Consider the following 26,233-nt stretch of genomic DNA (forward strand, 5'->3'; position numbering starts at 1 on the left):
TCATTTTATTAGCTTAATTTAAAGCTTGGAACTGAAGACAGAAAAAAAAAATTAAAAGTGCTAAAGTGGTTACAGTGTTCAGAAATAGTGTTTGATACCAAGTTGAGTTATCCCTCTTCATCACAGTTAAAAAAAACACACCTCTTGTCGCGCAAAATCTTGAACTGTGATGCTTTTACTACCCCCACCCCCTACCCATTTTTCAGAAAAGAGTGCATATTATCTTTCAAATAGAAAAGCAGGGTAGTCAGATGATCAAAAACTTAAAGAAGAGAAAGAGGGAAGCAAAATAGAACATCCAACATAATGATTTAACTTGTGAATTATTAAAAAAACATTTTTTTTACCCATTTTTGAAGCTTAATTTGAAACTTGGAACACAGACAAACATAAATCAAAAGTGTTAAAGTGATTACAGTGTTCAGAAATAGTGTTAGATACCAAGTTGAGTTATCCCTCTTTACCACTGTTAAAAGAAATACACCTCTTGTCGGCCAAAATCTTGAACTGTGATACTTTTACTTCCCCCACCCCCTACCCATTTTTTCAGAAAAGAGTGCATATTATCTACCAAATAGAAAAGCAGGGTAGTCAGATGATCAAAAACTGAAGAACAGAAATAGGGAAGCAAAATAGAACATCCAACATAGTGATTTAACTGGTGAATTCTGAAAAAACCCACTTTTTTACTCATTTTATTAGCTGAATTTTAAAGCTTGGAAGACAGAGAGAAAAAAAATGAAAGTGCCAAAGTGGTTACAGTGTTCAGAAATAGTGTTTGGTACCAAGTTGAGTTATCCCTCTTCATCACAGTTAAAAGAAACACACCTCTTGTCGCGCAAAATCTTGAACTGTGATGCTTTTACTACCCCCACCCCCTACCCATTTTTCAGAAAAGAGTGCATATTATCTTTCAAATAGAAAAGCAGGGTAGTCAGATGATCAAAAACTTAAAGAAGAGAAAGAGGGAAGCAAAATAGAGCATCCAACATAATGATTTAACTTGTGAATTATTAAAAAACCCATTTTTTTAACCCATTTTTGAAGCTTAATTTGAAACTTGGAACACAGACAAACATAAATTTAAAGTGTTAAAGTGATTACAGTGTTCAGAAATAGTGTTAGATACCAAGTTGAGTTATCCCTCTTCATCACAGTTAAAAGAAACACACCTCTTGTCGCGCAAAATCTTGAACTGTGATGCTTTTACTACCCCCACCCCCTACCCATTTTTCAGAAAAGAGTGCATATTATCTTTCAAATAGAAAAGCAGGGTAGTCAGATGATCAAAAACTTAAAGAAGAGAAAGAGGGAAGCAAAATAGAACATCCAACATAATGATTTAACTTGTGAATTATTAAAAAACCATTTTTTTTACCCATTTTTGAAGCTTAATTTGAAACTTGGAACACAGACAAACATAAATCAAAAGTGTTAAAGTGATTACAGTGTTCAGAAATAGTGTTAGATACCAAGTTGAGTTATCCCTCTTTACCAATTTAAAAAAAATACACCTCTTAACGGGCAAAATTTTGAACTGTGATGCTTTTACTACCCCCACCCCCTTCCCATTTGTCAGAAAAGAGTGCATATTATCTTCCAAAAAGAAAAGCAGGGTAGTCAGATGATCAAAAACTTAAGAAGAGAAAGAGGGAAGCAAAATAGAACATCCAACATAATGATTTAACTTGTGAATTATGAGAAAACTATTTTTTTTAACCCATTTTTGAAGCTTAATTTAAAACTTGGAACACAAACAAACATAAATTAAAAGTGTTAAAGTGATTACAGTGTTCAGAAATAGTGTTAGATACCAAGTTGAGTTATCCCTCTTTACCACTGTTAAAAGAAATACACCTCTTGTCGGCCAAAATCTTGAACTGTGATACTTTTACTTCCCCCACCCCCTACCCATTTTTTCAGAAAAGAGTGCATATTATCTACCAAATAGAAAAGCAGGGTAGTCAGATGATCAAAAACTGAAGAACAGAAATAGGGAAGCAAAATAGAACATCCAACATAGTGATTTAACTGGTGAATTCTGAAAAAACCCACTTTTTTACTCATTTTATTAGCTGAATTTTAAAGCTTGGAAGACAGAGAGAAAAAAAAATGAAAGTGCCAAAGTGGTTACAGTGTTCAGAAATAGTGTTTGGTACCAAGTTGAGTTATCCCTCTTCATCACAGTTAAAAGAAACACACCTCTTGTCGCGCAAAATCTTGAACTGTGATGCTTTTACTACCCCCACCCCCTACCCATTTTTCAGAAAAGAGTGCATATTATCTTCCAAATAGAAAAGCAAGGTAGTCAGATGATCAAAAACTTCAGAACAGAAATAGGGAAGCAAAAAATAACATCCAACAGAGTGATTTAACTGGTGAATTCAGAAAAAAAACCAATTTTTTACTCATTTTATACGCTGAATTTAAAGCTTGGAAGACAGAAAAAAAAATTAAAAGTGCTTCAGTAGTTGCAGTGTTCAGAAATAGTGTTAGATACCAAGTTGAGTTATTCCTCTTCATCACAGTTGAAAGAAACACACCTCTTGTCGCGCAAAATCTTGAACTGTGATGCTTTTACTACCCCCACCCCCTACCCATTTTTCAGAAAAGAGTGCATATTATCTTCCAAATAGAAAAGCAAGGTAGTCAGATGATCAAAAACTTCAGAACAGAAAGAGGGAAGCAAAAAACAACATCCAACAGAGTGATTTAACTGGTGAATTCAGAAAACACACACTGTTTTACTCATTTTATAAGCTGAATTTAAAGCTTGGAAGACAGAACAAATAAATTAAAAGTGCTAAAGTGGTTACAGTGTTCAGAACTAGTGTTAGATACCAAGTTGAGTTATCCCTCTTCATCAAAGTTAAAAGAAACACACCTCTTGTCGCACAAAATTGTATACTGTGATGCTTTTACTACCCCCACCCCCTACCCATTTTTCAGAAAAGAGTGCATATTATCTTCCAAATAGAAAAGCAAGGTAATCAGATGATCAAAAACTTAAGAAGATAAATAGGGAAGCAAAATAGAAAATCCAAAATAGTGATTTAACTGTAGATTTCAGAAGAAAAAAACCCTTTTTTTTAATCATTTTTGAAGCTGAATTAGAAGTTTGGAAGACAGAAGAAAAAAAAAAGTGCTAAAGTGGTTACAGTGTTTAGAAATAGTGTTAGATACCAAGTTGAGTTTTTGCTCTTTATAAAAGAAACACACCTCTTGTCGCGCAAAATCTTGAACTGTGATCCTTTTACTACCCCCGCCCTCTACCCATTTGAACAGAAAAGAGTGCATAATTTGTATTCTCTTCCAATTAGAAAAATAAGTAAAAGCAACTGGACATTTTTAAAATACATCTTTTCTGTCAGTCCAAGGATTGCTTAGTCCATTAAAAACAAACAGACTAGGATTTAACGCACCCATTTTAAGAAAAAGTTAACATGATAATTGATATAATTATCAGACTTTTTTATGCAATTACTACTGAAGATTCCAGACCAGGTAAAACAATCATTTTATATCCTTTGTCACATTTTTTTTTATTTTTTATAAATCTATCTATAGCGAGTCTTGTCTCTTTGTGTCATTTATTTTCAAGAAATCTATCCTGGCAACAACAACAACAAAAACACCTACCAACCTACCCTATTTTTTTTAGCCATGTTAATAGAAACAGACAATTTATTTGTTTTGGCCTAAAGATCTTGAAACATTTGTTTTAATAGAGAAATTATAACAAGTACAGCCATTAGCTGTGTCACTCGAATTTCTTTGTCAGGCTGAAACTTAGCTGTTGCGTTGGTGTCTGCTGTGTGTATCTGGGTCCAAAGCAACTTTCACATTCTCATAGATCTACACACTCACGTTACACAAGTATATATATACAATTCCACCCACAGAGGCGTTCGGGGATGGGGGTCTCGCACTCGGGCGAATCACACCACAAAATACAAAGTATAACGTACACAGATTTTACTATTGAACCAAAAAGCAAATTAAATCATGAATAAATCAATCAAGCAAAACTTCCACACAATGACACACTCACTCTCGGTTCACACTGCGCTCTGGACGTGCACACTTGGCAGCACGTATACCGTTCCGGCACCGTTTGTCTTCTTGCAAGTCCAGCATAGGCACACGATTGTCCAAGAATCACAATAATCCTCGTGAATGTCACAGCAGGCATAGTAGAAAAGTCCAAAAGGGTGCGTTGATGGTGGTAATCCGGTGCACACACACACACACACACACACACACACACACACACACACACACACACACACACACACACACACACACACTCCGGTTTGGTAAGTTACCTGATAAATAATGTAGCCTGTGGATTTAACGGGGAGACTGGTCAGACAGGAAGAGCATTTCACATTTCCGATGTTCAGCGATAAACTTGTTTTCTTCGAGACTCTTCGTGCGATTCTGGCGCGTTGTCACCAAGAACGTAAAAAAAAAAAAGGATATCATCATGATGCCTCTCTACAAAAACCAGGCAGTCTAGGAACTCTTCATCTAAAGTCAGTCAGTATTAGCCCCTCAACACAATCCTCATCTTGTCCCATAGTGATTTCTGCCGCCAAAGAACGTGTGGCGCTTAACTCACAAGACGGATTTGTCGTCTTCCATTGCGAAATTCAGATCTACCCCAACTACGTGCATTGATCTGAGCAATAAAATGTAGATGCGATAATCTGCAAACATCTCTTCAACACAATCTACATCTTGTCCCATCGTGATTTCTGTCGGCAAAGAACATGTGGTTCTCAACTCACAAGACCGATTTGTCATCTTTCAGAAATTCAGATCTGCCCCAAGTACTGACGTGCAATAAAATGTAGAAGCGATAATCTGAAAAAAAAATCTTTTCGCGTGAACGCTGCCACGTTGTCATCAGTCCGATGTCTTTTATCCAGAGCAGGGATGAACACACTTTTTCATCAGTAGTTTGTTATGTTTATCCGCAGACTGCTTTCCATTACTTGTCGTCTGTTTTAGCTTGACTCGTGGGGTTCTTCAGCAAGGCAAAAAGTGCTTGTTTACTGACACGTTCTCACGCACGACATGTCGTAAATGCAAGTTCTAACGATTGTTTTTTATTGCACTGATAGAGAATGTCGATATTTGTAAACGTCTGCCATTTCCTAATGTTTATTTCATTATTTTGCATACGGATATGGCTAGTAAGTGGATAATCTGTTACGACACGAAACGCGTTCTAAATCCGGGAAGGGAGGCTACTCCAACGTAGAAGGGAGGCTACTCCAACGTACTTTCCAAAGTGTGCTCCAGCCTTAAGTCTTCAATCACTTAAAAGAAAAGGCACATACCAAAAACTAACTGTATATATACTCGCAAATATGATGGCAGCTCTGTACATATTTAGACATGAAGAAAAGCTGCAAACAGGTTACATTTGATGTCACACACAAGCATTCTAAAAAACTGCTTTCAGAAAAGGGATCCTCATCAATTATTGTGCATACTTTTGCTCTTCCAAAATGACGACAAAAAAGATGTTTGGCGACTTGTTGTTGTCGTGTTTTTCCTTTCGTCACTCTCAGTCGCAAAGGAGACACAACGATTTGTGTAGGTTCTGTAGATTTATTAACAGCTGGAACAACGGTGACAATATCTCTCAGCACAGTGTAAGAAAGAACAAGTGCAAGACTGGTAAAGAACAACAATACGTGTGCGCAGCCCTACTTATATAGTTAATGGACATACGAGAATATTCGGGAAACATCGACACTAATCTGGTTAGATCTACACAGTTCCGTCTGTTCGATGAGCGTCTACGCTTACGTCATGAGTGACTGCGCACTTAATCAAAGTAAGTTCTATAATGTTCTATATCCTTCTATTCGATTCCAGTGGTATCTAGCGATCTCCACAACACCTCCCCACCTAAACTGATGCTACTCCTCAAGCATCAACAGCAAAGTCTCTCTGTGGGTTTGCGTGTTCTCTTTGACCGTCTTGGATTGTCTGGTCCATACTCTGGAACGGATGGAGTACCTTTGGGTTTGGTCTGTCTCCGAGTTTGTGGCACAGTTTCCAAGATCTTCATGGGGTGATCTGTTACAAGTTCAGAAACAGTGTCCACTTCCTCACCAGGTTCATTGTCTTCCTCAGTGGTGTAGCGTGGCTGTAGCTGTTCCCAGTGTCGTCTCCATACTGGACCATGAGGAATGACCATGACGTTGAAGCAGCGAGTACCCTGAGACTTCTTGATGACTGCTGGTACCCATCGGGGTTGTTTGTCTCGGCGAGGTCCATGGTACATGTAAGAGATTTGAAATAAAGAAGATCCGTAGTTATCCTTATTAATCTCCTTCCAGATTCTTTATATGTGCACACGCACACACACAGTCAATCATCTGACTCCCGCTCAGAAGTTTAGGAAAGCAGAGAGAAGATTAGAAGAATTTGTAGTCTTTCACCAACTCATTCTTTCCAAACAATAGCCAATGGTTTAATTAGAACATACAAATTGGTTTGTTTCTGACATAGCAAATATCAACTCATTCCTCAAATTCTCAAATACTTTCTTGCTTACAATAATCAATTCATGACCTTTTGAAACTCATTCATTCATTGTCCACGACCTTGTGAAACTCACTCATTCATTGTCAACGTCAGAACATATTTACAAGGACAAGAAAGCAAATAAACAAAACATAACTTTTACGTTATGTAGAGGTGACGATGTAGCTAGCCTTCAACCTTACGGCCTCCATCGCACCCCCGCCACTCTGGCACCACCCCGCACAAGTCAGACTGGGGCGGCCTGTTACAAAATATAACACCCTACTGTAACAACTAACCATATTCAAAAACACACCAACCGAGCACAAGAAAATTATACGATTCCGAAATTATTCAAGTACACAAGTCATGTCCGCGCATACAAAAGACATGTTCAAGTTCACACAAAACTAGCAAAGTACCTCATCTTCCAATATGGCGGCACCCATACAAAAGTCCAAGTCATCCCGGCAATGTTTCCCGGTTCCAAGGTTGACATCAAGATCAAATGTTTTCTTCCAAAGTTGACATCAAAACCAAGAGCAGGTTTTCTCATCCGAGAGCCCAGGTCGAATGACTTTCAATTGTCAGGCAGTTTACAATCACAACTCACAAAATCAGGCGGTTGCGATTATAACGTGAACAACTCGCACAGTTGTAAATTCACGTGCCGCGAACCCAGTTTGACCGTCCGTAGCTAACCATGGAATTTTACTGAACTGTTAAAAGTTTCCACTCTCAAAGTTAAACCACTCCTGACAACCTCTTTGTATTACAAAAAGCACTAGTTATATCCCTTCTACTATAAACACCATAACCGCCATTCATTACATCACCCCTTTCCCCGATTAAAAAAAAAAATGTGAACCCAAAATGAACATTTTTTTTTTCAAAAACTGTACAAGTATAAGTATTCCAGTAACAAGAAAAAATTTTAAATACATAAAAAAAAAATACATAGATTAATAAATAATCAAAGCATAAGGAAAACATTTATTAAATACTCTGTCCGTTCCCAAAGAGTGCAATCAGTTTACAACCAAAAGACAGTGCCATCCACCAAAAAAGTGACGAAAGCCACGAGGCTGTCCTTAAACATGAGCAACAATGGCAAGCATAATAAACCACACTTACGCCGCCGTGTAGATAATCACCCACTGTGTTAATCCACAATAGTTATACTCATGGACATTCAGCAATTTTCGCCTATTACTGAATGCAATAACATTGACGTTCTTGGTACCAAAGATCGCCAATAAAGTTTGAGTAGCCCCCGCTAAACTCAATACAGTAAACCTCGACTACAACACAAAATGGTACTAGCATCAAAAATATCCAAATAAATTTTTCCAGCCAGATTAAAAAAATAATCACAATGTGAAAAAAACAAGAACAAAATTAAATTAGTTCTTAATACATACACAGCATATCAACACTCACAGCACAAAAAGTATTGTCCTTGTTGATTGCAGAAAGTCTTTTCACTGTCCTTTCAACCATCATGTTCCATTCACTTCGTCAAGCGTGACAACACATCAGCTTCAAAATTCCTGACTCCATCACCTCTCGCATGACATCAGATGTGAATTGTGTACCTAGATCTGAGAGAACCTCATCTGGTAAACCCGTCCGGGTGAAAATGCCCAACAACGCTTCCGCTACTGCTTCTGTGGTCGTTGATTTCAAGGGTACTGCTTCCGGATAGCGTGTCGCAACATCCACCAACACCAAAGCGTACTGATGACCACGAGCTGACACTGGTTTAATCGGACCAATCAGATCAATGCAAACTCGGGAAAATGGGACTTCTATCACAGGCAGTGGTTGCAAAGGTGCCGAAGGAACTCTACCTTTGGGAAAGGTTTTCTGACAGATATCACATGATCTGCAGTAATCCTTGATCGACTGCCGATAACCGGGCCAAAAGAAGAATGCGGACACCCTTTTGAACGTACTGTTCGCGCCTAAATGACCACCAAACAAACCGTCATGGGCAGTGATCAAAACAGACTCGCGCAAGCGTTCAGGAACAACTAGCTGCCAAACCACTTCATCGTTGACCTTGGAGTAGTACTTTCGATATAACAACTGGTCCCTCACAACAAACGACACCACACAACCAGACGACTCTTCCGATTTTCCTTGGCCAACTTTCTCGAACAGATCATGCAACGTTTTGTCATCCATTTGCATTTTGGACAGTTTCTCAGCATTGATATCAAGTTGGGGAACTTTAGCGGTCAACAGCGGTCTAAAAGGACGTTCTTCTCTAGCTTTTTGACCTCTTGTCTGGACTGCGCTAGTAACCTCGACACATCCAAATGTACATCCCTGTATTCTTCCCAAAATGACGTCACATACTGGATTGTCGATCACACATGCCTCAACACTTCCAGAAAAGTATGGTGTATCCAGACTCACAATCGCAATGGGTAACCGAACTAAATCCCCACTGAACTGTCTACACACCTGTACCTTCCCAGTAAACTGATCATCTCTCACTAGGGACTTCCTGACCCCAACAGTGGAACACCCACTATCCAACATGACCGTGACCTCACTACCATTTAAGGTACCTTCACATGTCTGAATAGACTCGGGAAGTTCATCACTACCTGAAAATCCTACTGACGCCACAGACTGCTCGTCTTCACTACAGCTGGACTCTTCAACAGTGACAACGGATACTGAAGCAGTATGCATTTTTTTGGGACAATCTGCCAACTTGTGCGAAGTATCTTGACACCACCAACACTTCCTCTGATAGTTCTGACCACCTCTACCTCTACCAGATTGACTAGCACCTCTGCCACCCTTATTATCAGGAGAGCTTTGTTCTGTCGGTGGGTTTGTGTCAGCCTGACTATTCTTCTTAGAAAACCTGTGACCACCTCGACCACCTGACCCTGAATGACCTCCTCTCCCACTTGGAAGACCTACATTAGCCAACAGAGGATCACTTGAACCTTTTGCTGCTAGGTTTTGACTAGGATGTGCTTCCCTGTATCTTTCAGCTGCGTCTATCATGGTTTGAGCGGTAGTATGCTTGTCTTCTTTCAGAAAAGTAACCAGAGACGACGCACAACTAGACAGAATCTGCTCTCTGAGCACCAAGTCACAGAGCAAAGCGAAATCTGTGCCAACTCCAGCCATATCTGTCCATCTAGTGAAATATCTTCTCATGCGGGAGAAAAAGACATGCATGGTTTCACCAGATTCAGGTTTGCATGAGCGAAACTGCGTTCTGAACCCTTCTTCAGTACATTTGAATCTCTTCAACAAATGCGCTGACAGTTTGGCATAGTCATTAGTATCTTCTACTGGTAACTCTTGAAAATAATTCAGAGCACGACCTCTGAGTAGAGTAGGCAAAATCAAAGCCTTCTCATCCTTTGACCACTTCAAGCTAGCTGCGTGCTTATCGAAGCGATACAGATAACTCTCAATGTCATCTGATTTATCATCAAAATAGGGAATCTTGGGACGATTGGCCAATTTATTCTTACTTGCTTTTTCAACCAACTCGTCTGCTCGCAACTTTGCCTCCCTGTTCGCCTTTTCTTCTTCAATATCGAGACGACGATTTTCAATCTTAGCTTGTTCAGCTAACTCTCTCTCTTTAAGCTCACGTGCAGCAGCGAGTTCTTTTTCTTGTAGAGCAATATCATTTTCTCTTTTTCTTCTTGCTGCTCTTTCCTCACGCAAATTATCCTCCACATACTTGTTCAGTGATGCACCATCTTTTCCTAAGGCTTCACCCTCCACCTTAAACTGCGCTATCAAAGCTTGAACCTCTTCTTGAGATGCCATCGTGAACAAACCGCCGTCACTTAAGCAAACTATGACTATCCTCTACATAGAATGCTAGAGGGCAACACCAAGACTTAGCTTTGACTAACGTGAACACAATAGTCCACTAAACTTTAGAATTTACCTGACTTCCTCAAGTACAGTACTAAAGTGACACAGTCTAGGAAACCGATCAACCGAACTACAAGGGGAAACAATCAATACATTTGAAACTAGGCTCCGCTCAAAAACTTGGCCTAGGAACTAGACATACCCCCATTCCCATACACTTATGAATCAAGGCATTGCTGACCCACAACTATTTACAAACTGTGTACACGTAAAAGGGAAAAATGATGTGTCATGTATTATTCACTTGTAGGTAAAACTAACCTACAGGGCGCTTCATGTAAAGTAGGGGGGAAAAAAATAACCTACTCACAAGCAAGAACCAACACTCAGAGAGACAAATTACCCTCAAAAATATATAGAATGTTAACTTGAGTGTCAGATAAGCAAATGACTCACTCCTGTCCAAAATATGTCGTTCAGTCAGGCACAGGATGCATCCGTCCACAGACCAAGGAGCTCCCTTCACAGGCAGATGACAAGGATGTCCATCCCCCAGACTGCATGCATCAGCATCTGCGCAAAACCAAACAACACTTCAGCACTACAAGTCAATATTATAAAATAAGCCTAACTGCACTCAAGGGAACGCACCAAAAAAAAAAAATTAATCTTCAAAAATTTTCCAATTAATACATCCTGGCAAGCTCGCCAATGTAAGAGATTTGAAATAAAGAAGATCCGTAGTTATCCTTATTAATCTCCTTCCAGATTCTTTATATGTGCACACGCACACACACAGTCAATCATCTGACTCCCGCTCAGAAGTTTAGGAAAGCAGAGAGAAGATTAGAAGAATTTGTAGTCTTTCACCAACTCATTCTTTCCAAACAATAGCCAATGGTTTAATTAGAACATACAAATTGGTTTGTTTCTGACATAGCAAATATCAACTCATTCCTCAAATTCTCAAATACTTTCTTGCTTACAATAATCAATTCATGACCTTTTGAAACTCATTCATTCATTGTCCACGACCTTGTGAAACTCACTCATTCATTGTCAACGTCAGAACATATTTACAAGGACAAGAAAGCAAATAAACAAAACATAACTTTTACGTTATGTAGAGGTGACGATGTAGCTAGCCTTCAACCTTACGGCCTCCATCGCACCCCCGCCACTCTGGCACCACCCCGCACAAGTCAGACTGGGGCGGCCTGTTACAAAATATAACACCCTACTGTAACAACTAACGATATTCAAAAACACACCAACCGAGCACAAGAAAATTATACGATTCCGAAATTATTCAAGTACACAAGTCATGTCCGCGCATACAAAAGACATGTTCAAGTTCACACAAAACTAGCAAAGTACCTCATCTTCCAATATGGCGGCACCCATACAAAAGTCCAAGTCATCCCGGCAATGTTTCCCGGTTCCAAGGTTGACATCAAGATCAAATGTTTTCTTCCAAAGTTGACATCAAAACCAAGAGCAGGTTTTCTCATCCGAGAGCCCAGGTCGAATGACTTTCAATTGTCAGGCAGTTTACAATCACAACTCACAAAATCAGGCGGTTGCGATTATAACGTGAACAACTCGCACAGTTGTAAATTCACGTGCCGCGAACCCAGTTTGACCGTCCGTAGCTAACCATGGAATTTTACTGAACTGTTAAAAGTTTCCACTCTCAAAGTTAAACCACTCCTGACAACCTCTTTGTATTACAAAAAGCACTAGTTATATCCCTTCTACTATAAACACCATAACCGCCATTCATTACAGTACAGAGCATACACAGGATCTCCGGCCTTGTACTGTCTGGTTACCTTGACGACAGCTTTCAAGTCTGGAGTCATCTGAGACTTGGATGCCTCCTTGGATTGCTTGCCCTGAGCGATGTGGGCTGGCGAGGGCAGCAGAGTGTCGATCCTTGTCCGTAACTGCCTGGAATTCAAGAGTTCACTCGGAGAGAAACCACAGGATGTCGGCGTTCTCCGGTACTGCATCAAGAACTCTTGAAGAGCACGCTTCGGTGGCAAAGAAGATTTTCTCAGTGCTTGTTTGAATGTCTGCACCAAACGTTCGGCGGCTCCATTGGTAGCAGGATGATATGGTGCCCCTGTCAGGTGCGTGATCCCCCGTTCCTTGCACCAGCTCTGAAATTCTTCAGAAATGAAGGTCGGCGCGTTGTCAGTGACAAGTGTGTGAGGCAATCCAAAATGAGCAAAATCTTCTTCCAGCAGGTCTAGAGTGGCTCTAGAGGACGTGGATGACGTAGGATGAATGCATGGATACTTGGAGTAAGCATCCGTGATCACCAGCCAGTCTCTACCCATGAAGTTGATTGCATGGTCCAGGTGTAAGCGGCTCCACGGCTTTTCTGGTAGCATCCATGGGTGAACTGGAGGCTTGGATGGCTTGTTCTGATGTTCACCACACGAGTCACATCGTCGAGTAGCCATCTCAATAGCAGCATCGATACCGGGCCAGTAAACAGCAGTTCTTGCCAACTGTTTCATGCGTTCCATGCCGAAGTGTCCGAGATGCAGCAGATCAAGGATCTTGGACTGCAGGCTCTGTGGAATCACCACTCTCGATCCATGGACGAGGCATCCGTGGCAGATACTGAGAGAGTCCGACAACTTCCGGAACTTGTTGACATCTTCATTGATCTCAGCGTTCTTTGGTGGCCAGCCTTCACGGACGTAGCGCATCACAGTAGATATCACTGGATCTTTTCCTGACTCTTGACGGAGGATATTGGCATCCACAGGCTGGACTTGAAGACTGAGAACCTTGATGGCACACACCATGTCCATGTCTTCACCACTTTCCTCCCTGTCGAAGTCGATGTCATCTCCGTATGGCAAGCGACTAAGGGCATCTGCATTGCCATGATCCGCTGTTTTCCGGTACTCGATGGTGTAGTTAAACTGGTTCAGCCACAGGGCCCACCGAGCTAGTCTGTTAGCTGCGAGCAGTGGAGTCCCTTTCTTCGGTCCGAACAGTGATGTCAGCGGCTTATGATCTGTCACCAGTATGAACTGACGTCCGTAGAGATACTGGTAGAACTTCCGCAAGCCAAAGATGATGGCCAGGGCTTCCTTGTGGATTTGGCTGTAGTTCCTTTCTGCAGCCGTGAGAGTCTTGGACACGTTGGCGATTGGGCGCTCGCTTCCATCTGGATAGCGATGAAATAGGACTGCTCCAATTCCAACGTTGGACGCGTCACAAGCTAGTCCCAAAGTCTTGTTTGGATCGAAGTGTACCAGAACTTGATCCGAGGAAAGCACATCTTTCAACTGTTCAAATGCTGCCTGTTCCTCATCTCCCCACTTCCAGGGGTTCGCCTTCTTCGTCAGGCGGTAGAGCGGCTCTGCCATGCTGGCCAGGTTAGGGATGAACTTCCCGTAAAACTGAACTGAGCCCAAGAAAGACTTCAAGCTTGAGACGTCCGTAGGGGCTGGCATTTTCAAAACTGCCTCGACCTTCGATCCTTTGGAGATCCCTTCGGCCGATAAGGTATGTCCAAGGTATTCCACACTGGCTTGTGCGAACTCGCACTTTTCACGACGACATCTGAGTCCTTTGTCGTTCAGACGAGTGAGCAAACGTTCCAGATTGCTCAGGTGGTCGTTGGCGTCCTTCCCGCTGACGAGTATATCATCTTGGAAGACGGCAACACCAGGTAGATCACAGGTCAGGTTTTCCATGATCTCTTGAAAGTAACCAGGTGCTGACTTTATCCCGAAAGGAAGTCGTTGCTGCAGGAGTACCCCACGGTGAGTGCTGAGGGCTAGCCTGCGTTGACTCTCTGGTGCCAGCTTGATCTGGTTGTAGGCATCAGCAAGATCGATCTTGGTGTATCCGAATCCACCTCCTAGCTTCTGCATCAGTTCCTCTGGGAGTGGCATTGGATGACGGTGATCTTCAAGCTGATCATTGATGCCCACTGAGTAGTCACCACAGATCCGTAGCTTGGGCTTCAGGGTGCCCGAGGTTTGTGCCTTACGAATTGGTACCACTGGCATTCCGTATTCGTTGAACTGGACTGGCTTCCAGACTCCTTTGGCGATGCCTTCTTCGTAGCCTTTGGCGAGGTCATCACGAAGAGCGAAAGGTACCGGACGTGCCTTGTGAAAAACCGGCTTCGCATCAGACTTGAACTTCACGTCCAGTTCGAAGTCCTTGAGACATCCCAATTCTTGTTTGAAGAGATTTGGGAATTTATCAGACAGTCTGTGACAATCTCGTTGCAGGGCAGCATAAGGCGCGTTGGAGGTCGCTGGATGCGTAGGTTTTGCACCCTCACTCTTTGCGTGACTCTCTATGCTCCTCAGTCCTAGAGCATTGTCCACAGAAATTCCCAGAGTCTGGATTGCGTTGCGTCCTAGCAGATTCAGATGAGGGATCTTGGTGACGATGTACGGAATTGAGCTTTGCTTACCAGTCACTGGATCCTTGGTTTGGCCCATGAAAGTTCCCAGCACGGGCAGGTCGTGCTTGCTGGCAGACTCGTAACGATGTGTGACGTCATCCAGCTTCGGTTTTCCTAGTTGTCTCCAGACCGGAAGAGAAACAAAATTTCCTGTAGTTGCGGTGTCCAGTTCCATGGTGAACTGTCGGTCCTGGATTGTTATGGGTACATCCAACCTAGGAGTATCTTGGGGAACTTCACCGAGGATCGCGTTGACAAGCTCTGCTTTCGTGACTCTCTTCACGGAAGCCTGGGAATGTCGTTCCCGATTCTGATGTTGCTTTTTTCTACAGACAGCTTCCAAATGTCCTGTGACGTCACAGTATCGGCATTTGGCTTCTTTGTAGGGGCAGTCTGTTGCTTTGTGGGCCTTTCCACATCGGTAGCACTTCCTGTCTGTGGAATTAGACTGCTTGTGGTTCTTTCGTGGACCCGTAGTCTTGTTCTGGTGGACCTTGTTGACTGGCATGGTCTTGGAACCGTAGACAGTTTCCTTGGCAACCTTCGCTGCGTCTTCAGTCTCAATCGCGACTTGGACAGCACGTGCGAAATCCAGCTCTGTGTCCTTGATCTTGAATAGAGCCTTTAAGACAGCCTCATTGTTGACAGAACATATGAATCTCTGTCTCAGAGCTTCGTCTTGTGGGTTTTTGATCGAAGGAAAGTCACAGGTAGCGGCGTCTTGGCGTATGCGCGCTGCTAACTCCTGGAGAGTTTCGCCTGGCTTCCGTTTCATGTCACTCCAGAACTTGAAACGTTCTCGCACTATGAAGAGTTTCGGGTCGAACTGTTCTTTCATGAATTTGACAATTTCGTCCATTGTCAAACTGTTGATGTCCTTGGGCGGATTTTGCTGAGTAGCCAGATTTGCCAGTTGTTTGTAGACCGTAGCAGTCTGATTCGTCAAGAAAACTTGAGCCTTGCGCTGCTCCGGCACGGAGTTGGCGACCACAAACGTGCAAAATCTTGACCAGTAGTCAGGCCACAGTTCCGATGTTGCATCAAACGCAACAAAAGATGGGATTGCAGCTGCCTGTGTAGTAATGGGAAAACGTAGATTCGAAGCACTCGGATCGTCGTAGCTTTCCTCCCTGGCAGAAGCTGCGGCACCACTGAACACTTTCATCATCATCTCCATCTGGTGCATTTGTTGCTCCATATCTTCCTTGTGCTGGCGTTGCTGTTGCTCCAACTGCTCCCTTAGAAGCGTTATCAGCTGCTCTGTTTCCGTCATTTTGCAGTAATAAGTCACTCCGAATAGACAAGGGAAGTAACTGTCGGCGACGCCAGTTGTCGTGTTTTTCCTTTCGTCACTCTCAGTCGCAAAGGAGACACAACGATTTGTGTAGGTTCTGTAGATTTATTAACAGCTGGAACAACGGTGACAATATCTCTCAGCACAGTGTAAGAAAGAACAAGTGCAAGACTGGTAAAGAACAACAATACGTGTGCGCAGCCCTACTTATATAGTTAATGGACATACGAGAATATTCGGGAAACATCGACACTAATCTGGTTAGATCTACACAGTTCCGTCTGTTCGATGAGCGTCTACGCTTACGTCATGAGTGACTGCGCACTTAATCAAAGTAAGTTCTATAATGTTCTATATCCTTCTATTCGATTCCAGTGGTATCTAGCGATCTCCACAACAGTTGTCATACCAGCATTTTTTGTTGGTCCTTGGGGAGCATATCACCTTTTAATTAATCTTTCGACCTTTGTTGATAATGATGAAATAAAAGACGATATGCTCCCCTCGGACCAACAAAAAAGCTGGTCAGTCAACAAGCCACCGAACATCTTATATTGTTTCCTCAAAATGACACACTATAGCCACACACTATTTGCGACCGTTGAGCCTGTCTTCTGCTTCTTCAACAGTCTCTGCCCCCACCACCCAAGGCCACTCCTGCATCCTCGACTTGAGAATGTAGGCTCCAGAAGTCCTGATCTGTGGGCGAAGCTCCAGGATTTGACTGATGACACTCTCACTCAACACACAGTACACAAATAAAGAGTTAAGTCGCTCACAATTCTCGGCCATGTGCAGCAGAGCTTGTTCCAGCTCTTCAGAGTTTCCAGTCTGTAGCACCATTTTCTCCAGTGTCTTGTGGTAACAGTTTGTGGCAAGGTTCACTTCATCAAAAACGCGTGTGAAAGTTTCCAGGCGCAACTCGGTAACAGGTATTTCAGGCTTCATTGCTTCACAGATTCAGTCGAGTGGGCAAGTGTGGTCAAAACCATGCGATACCCGAAGAGTGGGGATTTTCTTCACCAGCCGAGACCAAGCTTCAGATGAATGAAGATCTGTTGTGTATTTTGTCTCCCGTCGATACAGAATAGACAAATACTGCAGACATGGTGCCTCCTGATCAGCAATCTCAGTCAAAACATCGTTTGTCAAACTCAGCTGGAAAACACTTAGACCTTTCAATCTTTTACATTTTGATACCAGCTGAAGAAGGCCGCTTGGTGATACCTTGCAAATAAGACTCTTGTTCTGAATGTTCAGGTACTCCAGCCCTGGGTGGTTGTCTGACAAAATGTCTAACAAAGAGTCGTCTAAAGCAATGTCCAGACCACTTAAATCCACATGGGTCAACTGGCTGAACGGCTCAGGTTCATCCTCAAATGTGCCAAAGAGAAGTTTGAGTTCCGCAATGAATTCCTGGCCTGCGTAGAACAGAGGATTCTCACCCACAAAATTCACGGTCAAGGAGCACAGCATGCGTTCTTTGTTCTTGGCAAGGATGTTTAGAGCCTGAAATCATATCCATCAACAAAATCATAAAGTACAGTTTCAGCAGGAGTAAGAATGAAAAGACATTGGGGTGTCGCTCCGTATAAGCACCAAAACAACGCTGAAAGTATAGAAGATTTTTGGAAATAACTCCTCCAGGTTTGTATGTGTATTGTGAAATAGTGAATACTTTTGTTTTTGCTCTGACAAATAACTTTACACACGCTTCTATTCCTGTGTCCCCTCGCTAGTGATTGGCCCCTCCGATGTTTGTCAGAGTAAAAGGCAAGGGCATTCACTCTTTCACAACCCATAAAAACCTGACAGAGTTATTTTTGGAATTCATCTATTGTAGCTTACACTGGCGGCAACCTTCTCTCATTTTCTCTCAGCATAATTCGCACTACCTCTCTCATACCCCCAAGCAACACCTCCCCCCCCCCCCCCCCATCTAGCTACCCACCTCCGTCCCCTCACAGACCTTCCTCAGTTTCTGTCACTGTCCAACTTTCACTCCAACTACTCTCCATCGGCAGAGAAGTAGTTTTATTGACAGTGCATGTAATGTCATCTTTGGCAAGAAGACTATATATTGCTGATATTCACACACAAAGTAAAGGGCAAAGAATTGCACACGAAAAGATTTACTTACTTCGCAAGCATTCTTGCAATTTTCTTTGTCTCTTTGGTTAACTTCAATCACCAAAGCCTTTATACGATGAACATGTTCTTCCACTGGCACCAGCACCTTGGGACAATTAAAATTCCATTAGCATCCAGTAACCAAACATACACTGGGACACTGACAACATAAGCAGAAAAGTACATGCATGTATACTAGTACCCTCAAATGAAAGGACACCTCTTAATACAGGACATCTTCTGTTGAACTTTTGTCTATTAACTAAGAAAGGGTTTATAACCGTGAAAAGGACCAAAAACACACGAGCTCTAATTGTCACACATGCGTGACCACACTGATTATCCCGTGACTAAACGCGCGCTGGCGCTCTCTCATGTGATTTCTTCTGCAAATAATTAGGCAAGAAATAACTTAACTAGTAATTTACGATACTGATTTATGTTATTTTATTTATTTGAATATTCCAGTGGTGCCCCAAATCACAAAGAGGATCTAGGAATAATCGATTTTAGATATATATATATAACCTGCTGATCTCTCTGCAGAGACACAAACGATGAGCTTTACAAGCATGCATGTGTGTCTCATATGAGTCACCTACAAACACAACCACTATTACAGTATTACGAGCATAAGATCTAGAACTCTCTCCACATTTACCAACCTTTCCATGCACAGGAAGCAGAAACTTGCAGACAAAACGGCGCCACAGGCGAGGATGCTGCAGACAGGTGCTCCAGGTTTTGCAGGTGAGCGCTGCCTGTAGTCGATCCAGGGGAGTCAGGTAGGAAAACACAGTAACCAGAATGTGCTCTGGCAGAACCTCCCAGGGTTTTGCCTCTGAACCCATTGTGTCATCTACAGTACAGATAAAGAAAAGCAAAAGACATGCATAAAATGGTCCTCTTGGTTATTATTTTACTTATTAACCCTTAGGCTGGTCGTCGCGGCATGTGTCGCGCTACTTTACGGATACGTGTACTGTCACCTGGTTGTCACGACATATGTCGCGCTACTGTTTCAGTCTGTTTGGTCGGTTCCAATTACCTCCCATGGATGCGAAAACCTATATGACCGTTTTTCTTTAGTTTTCTCTCTGTTAATTCACCGGTGGCTGTGTAACATGTGTTACAGAATTGCACCAGTGTAAGGGTTAAGTTATTTGCCTCCTTACTGGCTTTTTAACTTGCCTTTTTATTTGAATTTATTTTCACTTCCATCTGTTTTTCTCCAGAGTTTCTGTAATTGTTATTAATTAATCTCTTAAATCATGCTCTTATATATTCTTGTTGAAACCATTCAAAACGGAGAAATTAGATATTATCAAAATGATAAATAGGCCTATCACAACATGTGAAGTAAACTCAGTGATCGATTGAGTGAAACAACTAAGTTACCTGACTGCCTATTGCAGGTCTGCTGTTGCTCTGCATTATATGTGCCATATATAGACATACAACAACAACAACAACAACAACAACAACAACAACAACAACAACAACAACAACAACAACAACAAACACACACACAAAAAGCAAAAGCACACACACAAAAAAACAATTTTCATGTTTTCACATGTATTCAAAATCAAGAATGCAAAAGAAGAAAATTCACCCATGTGCACAATGAAGTCCACTCAGGAGTTGAACGATTTTACCATCACTCCGCTTGTACACTGTGATAACTTTCTTGCCCCATGCACATGTACACCAGTTGAACTTGTGCAAGACTGATGGGCGGTTTCACCCGAGTTGCTTCAACTTGTAATGCCAAAGCACCATGCTAAAAACTATATATGACCTCATTCAGCAATGAGATTTTGTTGCAGACCTGTATATATTCCCTTTTAAGGTAATGTTTGATCATCAAGGTTGCAGCGATAACACAGCCTAGCGGTGCTTCGGATTGAAATGTCTGTCTGTTATGCTTGCTAACGATACAACTGGCTGCCAGAGTAACTGATGTAATGATTTTCAATGAAGCTTTAACCTGCTGCATAATGCGCATCCAAAAATACAGATTGTAATTACCCGTGATTGAAAGAGTTTACGGACGCGCCTTCCAGTGTTGTTGCTTACAAAATTCGTCTGCTAGGGAGGTATCATTGTGTGAATTGTTATTAGTATCATAATCCATTTGATGTATCTAAACTCCAAATAAAATACAGAAATGTATTATATGAGTGTGTCATGTTGGCTTACGGTATACGAATTTTGTATATAAAAGTCAGTTTATCCCATTTAAGGTTGGTCATATCACATTTGGCTTCACGTTTTTTGTTTCGTCTTTTTACAGGAACACACTGATAGCAACGTTTTACTTTCAGACTGAGTTCTCATGGTCATGAGTTGCGCAATGTGAGTAGATGCGTTTAACAAATATTTTTGTTTTTCTTTCCAAGTGTTATTCATTTACCCGTTTTTCTGTGTGCATGGACTCCCAAAGCAGGCTATTTTGTTTCGCTCCGGTTGTTAGACTATATCCAGAGACAACATGGCGTGTTCAAGGTGTTCTGCTCAACTTCTCAGAGGTGAATACTTCAGTCTCAGTTTAGAAATGCATGCGTTACTTTTGAATAGCATGCGTTAGTATGTGTGTGTGTGTGTGTGTGTGTGTGTGTGTGTGTGTGTGTGTATATATGTGTGTGCGTGTGTGTGTGTATACATGTGTGTGTGTGCGTGATTCCGTCATGTACGTTCTGTTTCACTAGAGTAGTAGTAGTACCAGTTCCTGCTGTCTACTATACGTACTATAACTGCAGCTATGTTTTGTGAATTATCAGTTTCAGGTTTGCCAGTGAAAACAATCAGCAGAGCAGTTAGCACTACCCATGAACTTTGCGGCAAAAGAACAAAGGAACCAGTGCTGAGAAAATGGGGCTTAGAGTATGTAAAATCTTACTCCACACCCCCACCCCTCACTGTGGCTGATGGGTCTATGTCGACAAAAAGAGTGGGATTTCCTGTAGGCGGATTTCCTGTAGGGGAAATCCTACGGGTGGGAGTTCCTGTAAGCGTTTCGCCGATCTTGCTGAAAGTCACGTGATGCTTAGCGACATTGGTAGAATTTGATGTTTTTCTATCCTTTTTGGTATATTTCTTAAAAAGTTCGAGTATGGTTTGCAATTTTGACTGAAGAAAAGTTTAAATCGATAACTAAATGACAGAATTCTTGAATCGTTATTACGAGTAATTTTAGCTGCGTTTTCTGTCATTTAGTTATCGATTTAAACTTTTCTTCAGTCAAAATTGCAAACCATACTCGAACTTTTTAAGAAATAAAATCTGTTAGAATTCTTGAATTTGTGTGCAGTATGTTGTTATTACGAGTAATTTTAGCTGCGTTTTCTAACAGATTTTCTGTGGAACCGCCATTGTGGAAGGGGAAGTAATGCTAAGGTAACTCAAATTGGTTTACGGCAGTCACGCGCTTGGCACGAGATCGAGCGGTATCCTACTCCTCTACAGGAACTCCCACTTACAGGGAATCCCCCTACAGGAAGTCTGCCTACAGGGAATCCCACTCTTTTGGTCGACATAGACCCCATCAGCCTCACTGTGTGTGTGTGTCTGTCTGTGTGTGTGTGTTTTTGTGTTTTTTGTTTGTTTAACCTAAACACTTCGCAGGTACCCGCAGGTACCAATGTAATTAGTATTTTGATGTTGTCTAGTGATCGAAGAGTTCTACATTGGTGCAACTCGGTTAGAAAATACAGTAAAACTGGGTACTTATTTTCTTCGAAAACCCCTGTAAACCCCCTCTAAACTAACTAAATCTATCTTCAAAGTGAAGGATTGGACATGCCTGTGAGAAGTCATGCCTGATTCATGCTACATGCACCCTTATTTTTGTGTTAAGAGCCGGATGTTTGATGAAGTCGATGTAACAATTTCAATGCAAGGGAGGTAACTCTTGTTATCATAAAGCACACAAGTATTGATGACGTCATACACACATGGATACATACACGCTCGCGCATGTAAATGGATAACTTTCATTAGTGATGAAACAAAAGATTATCTTTTTTTCTGTCGAAAACCATGTTCAAATCATAAATGAAAACAACAATACGCTCGCATCGTCTGTTTTCAGAATTTTTGTGCCTTAGAGTTTACTTCCTTCAATCATTTCCGCTCCTTCGTAAATCCTCACACGAACATGAAAACAAAGCCATGAACGGTGAAAGTTGCAGATTTAAGTTATGATTTCAATCAAGCATGTCAACAAAACACGATCTAAGGATGAATTTGTCCAATTTCTAATAAGATTTTCTGAGGTTTTGGGGTTTTTCAGAGTTTTTTTGTGTGTGGAGGTTTTCGAAGAAAAGTAGTACCGGTAAAACCTTCCACTAGTGACCTGAAAAATGTCCAGCGTCCTTTTTAATTGTTTTTAGTCGCCAGTTTTACACCATCTCTCAATGATTTAAAATGAAGTTAAACTAAGGCAGCGCGCTTTGACAGGAAACTGACAAACACTGTGAGTCAAGAGAAGTGTTGTAAATGTTTATTTAAGATAATTCATTGGTCAATTGATAAGCACGCAATCACAGAATATTTACACAAACAAGCACGCAAAACAGAATGCTATATATATATGACTTAAAATGCTTTTTTTGTGTGTAACAGATAAGCCTAAATGATCTGCTATTTTTACTTTCCTTGCAGTTGTGTATCAATAAATCATGTACATGTATGCTTTTGTTTTGAAATCATGTTCTTTGGGTCATTTCTGTGGCGCAGGAAATTCCCAAAAGAAGACAACTACAACAGACTCAGACCTCTTTTGGAGCTGCCTGATTTCACATACCTTGGTGAGCTGTGTTATACTTGATGCTTTAAATGTCATTCATACATGTGTGTGACAGTGACCAAAAAAAAGTGCTTACTAAACTCAGCACATTTTCATGACTTCATAGAATGCATTCCTTTCCCTTGTTTATTGTAATAAACCCACTTGAATCTGAATGCTTTTGTTCATTTGTATTTGTTTTTCTTCTTCTCTTTCTTATTCTTGTCGATGTTCTTCTTCTTTTAAATTGCCATTACATTTTTAGTGTATTTAAATGGATAATGTGGGTGCGGAGAGTCTGCCTCTGAGGAATTGGTTTTTTTGGTTGTTGAGTTTATTGGTCACAAGTTAGAACTAATGAAAGTATAAAGTGCCTTGAAAGTTAACTATAATGTTAAGTAGGCTGCTGAATTCTGCATAATTTTAGCAGAAATGTCAGCCTTATGAATGTAAGAACTTTGTAAAGTCTACTTCTATAATTCTATATTAATTATATCCTCAATCCTGTCGGAATTATAGTTGAAAACTTGCTAGAAGCGTACCGGAATGTGACTCCTTACATCCCATTGTAATTATTTTCGTGGAACTTTAAAGTGAACTGGAAACTTTTTTACAGATGGCCGACCAACACCTTTGACCAAGCAACAACTTGAGAGGAAGGAAATGAACTATAATCTGACGGTGAGTTGGCATGCTTGAGTGTGTGTTAGATTATTTGTTGACCCACTGATAATTCTTCACATCCTCACAGGTCTCTAAACATATATTAGTACAATAACTGGTGATGTGCTTGATCATTGTTAAATAATGTGTTTATTTTGTTATGTACTTTGTTCATTTCCCCCCGTGAGTTGTTTTATGTACATTGAATGAAATCTGTACAAGTTTGTCTACAAAGTAAGGGTGAATGTTGATATTACACATAATCTGTTTCCTTTAAATAATTTCTTCTTCTTCTCCATTTCATTACACCATTTTGATGTGTCTTTGTCGCCTTCTATACAGTCATTTTCCAAACAGGTGTTTCTCCATAAGTACAAAATCTTAGAATCCGAACACACTGCTATGTCAACCAGTTCAATTGAGTCTAAAACATTGTGGTTACCGTACGTTAAATATGTTCAGGAAAAAACACCCTGAATAAATTAAATATTAACTGTTATGTTTTCAAATTGTATTTCTTGTATTGTGAGAGTTTTGCTGGTAAAATGCTGAAAATTTCTGGTTATTGTCATATTTCTTTTTTCTGTTTTGTCAGAAGCGAATTGTGATGCTGACCAAAGAAATGGAAGAAGCCAAGATAGTAGCAGTGAAGAGAAAACAGGGTGACGTAAAAAGCAGGGAAAGCATTCTCACCTCAAAACTGAAGCCAAAGTCCACCCAGTTGTAGCACCTGCTCTTTCAGCAAAATTTGGGATTTTTTTGCTTGGGGATGGGTTGAAGTTGGGAGGGTGATGACATTTTTATACCCGAGTTCAATTGGAGTGTGGTTACCTCCCTTTGCATCTGCTTTGTGTGTTCTTTGTGACTGTTTAGAGAGAGAGAGTGTGTGTGTGTGTGTGTGTGTGTGTGTGAGTGTGTGTGTGTGGGTGTGAGTGTGTGAGTGTGTGTGTTTGGAGAGAGGGGAGGGATCAGGGTTGGATGAAACTGAAATGAAAGTTGGAACTGTGGGTATTGGTCAGTTTGTAAGTAAGGTAATTTAAATGATGATGGGTTTTAATGGGTGTCAAAATTAGATGCCTGGCATAAACTCGGTGATTGTCCGGGTCAGTTGGTCTGTAATTTCATCTTCTCTCGTGTCCTGCTATAAATATTTGACAAAATCTTATGAGAAATTGACCACTGTTTAAACCACTCTGTAACAAGACATGTTTCTCATTTGCTTCATTGTCATTGTTATTTAGACTGAAAGTGTGTTTGAGAAGAATCACATGTGTGGAGACTGACTGAAACCAATAAAAACTGTTGTAACATGTGTGTTGTGTTGGCCCACAGTGTGGTTGTGTTACATTTTGTGTCAATGCTGATATCATTATCAATGATCAGAAGTGAAGTTTTCATTCTTTTTTTGCGTGCAGTGATATTTTTATGTTTGTGGATAGTGAGTTTGCCACTTTGTACATGCTTTTTTTCTATCTGTCAAATTAAACTGTCTTTGTACCAGAGAATAAAGTGCCCAGAGTTTATCACCTATCTTCTGGTAATCGATATTTCCCTTTTATTTGGGGAGGATACCAAGCTAAAAAAGTGTCTGTATCATCAGTTCTTTGCTATAAAGAAATCTACAAAAGTTCTGTTTGACCTTCAAGGTTGAGACTAAGTAATCTCTCTCTCTCTCTCTCTCTCTCTCTCTCTCTCTCTCTCTCTCTCTCTCTCTCTCTCTCTCTCTCTCTCTCTCTCTCACAAATCCCCACTCATGCGCGCGCGTAAACTCGCACATACACTGGCATAACTTGTATGCAGTGATTGTCTACTAAGGCTAATTTCTGTAGTTGAAAAAACATTCTATACAAGTCCACGTTTTGTAGCTAGCTCTGTGTACTCGCTCCAGCAACACTGAGTCAGAATTGTAGTTCTAAATCTGTCACTCGGACTGAAAGTTAGATAGTCAAGAGAATCGATTTTCACTCCACCACTGTCACACACACACACACACACACTGACTCACTTATTTTGCACACACATACAGGCATGCAAGCACTCACACACACACACACACACACTCTGGCAGTACTTTTGTGCAGTCCGGCTTTGACTATTACGACTGATTTCTTAAGATGACAAAACTTTCTGTACTTTTGTTTTGTTTTAAGGTCCCGCAATCTGTTCTCGCTCCATCAGCAGCCGGCCATGTAGTTTTGTCCCTTGGACTGGAAGTACAGTAATCAGGCCGGGAAATGGAATTTCACTCCAAACGGTCGCTTTTCCTTCCAAACAGACTTGCGTCATGGTTGGACCCATCTCTGGAATTGGCAACTTGTATTGTTGTAAGCACTCGGTCGTTAAGTACAAAGAGAATGCTGGTCATCAGTTTGTAAACCTGACTTGAATTAATCAAACTCGTTGCAGAGGAAACCTCATCCATTGTGAGAAATCCGATGAACACGTGCTTATTCCCCTTTATTTCGTCTTCTGAAGCCTGTTCGGTGACCACATGATCACAAGCAAGTGT

At 41.2% G+C, this 26,233-nt stretch overlaps 3 protein-coding genes across 4 annotated transcripts in view; 1 reads left to right on the plus strand and 2 right to left on the minus strand.

The window, feature by feature from the left end:
• Positions 1-12,189, minus strand: part of LOC138960331 (beta-1,3-galactosyltransferase 5-like) — a 21,962-nt gene extending 9,773 nt beyond the window's left edge. The window contains exons 1-2 of the mRNA XM_070332190.1: positions 11,782-12,189; positions 10,861-11,621 (exon numbers count right to left, since the gene is read on the minus strand). The gene's annotated coding sequence lies outside the window, so the exon portion shown is untranslated. The remainder of the gene's footprint in view (positions 1-10,860; positions 11,622-11,781) is intronic.
• Positions 12,190-16,730: 4,541 nt separating this feature from the next.
• On the minus strand, positions 16,731-20,128 carry LOC138960332 (F-box/LRR-repeat protein 8-like). The gene is given in 4 exon segments (XM_070332193.1): positions 16,731-17,651; positions 18,283-18,378; positions 18,938-19,131; positions 19,888-20,128. Coding segments are annotated over 4 exon segments (1,215 nt in total). The 5' UTR covers positions 19,892-20,128.
• A 573-nt stretch (positions 20,129-20,701) lies between these two features.
• LOC138960333 (large ribosomal subunit protein mL52-like) lies at positions 20,702-25,247 on the plus strand. 2 transcript variants are annotated; one of them, XM_070332194.1, is made up of 5 exons: positions 20,702-20,803; positions 21,056-21,158; positions 23,013-23,083; positions 23,678-23,742; positions 24,320-25,247. In XM_070332194.1, exons 1-5 carry the CDS (start codon positions 20,767-20,769, stop codon positions 24,449-24,451), a joined length of 408 nt encoding a protein of 135 aa, XP_070188295.1. In that variant the 5' UTR covers positions 20,702-20,766; the 3' UTR covers positions 24,452-25,247. The 2 variants fall into 2 exon arrangements, with proteins under 2 accessions (XP_070188295.1, XP_070188296.1); XM_070332195.1 differs by having other exon boundaries at positions 20,744-20,803; positions 21,062-21,158.
• The last annotated feature ends 986 nt before the right edge of the window (positions 25,248-26,233 follow it).

Source organism: Littorina saxatilis, linkage group LG2, assembly GCF_037325665.1.
Source record: "Littorina saxatilis isolate snail1 linkage group LG2, US_GU_Lsax_2.0, whole genome shotgun sequence".
Taxonomy (NCBI): Eukaryota; Metazoa; Mollusca; class Gastropoda; order Littorinimorpha; family Littorinidae; genus Littorina; species Littorina saxatilis.

Coding starts and splice junctions, on each gene's coding strand:
- LOC138960333 (XM_070332194.1), top strand. CDS start 20,767: ATGGCGTGTTCAAGGTGTTCTGCTCAACTTCTCAGAG. Junction 21,159..23,012: donor CTGAGAAAATGGGGCTTAGA/GTATGTAAAATC, acceptor TCTGTGGCGCAG/GAAATTCCCAAAAGAAGACA. Junction 23,084..23,677: donor GCCTGATTTCACATACCTTG/GTGAGCTGTGTT, acceptor ACTTTTTTACAG/ATGGCCGACCAACACCTTTG.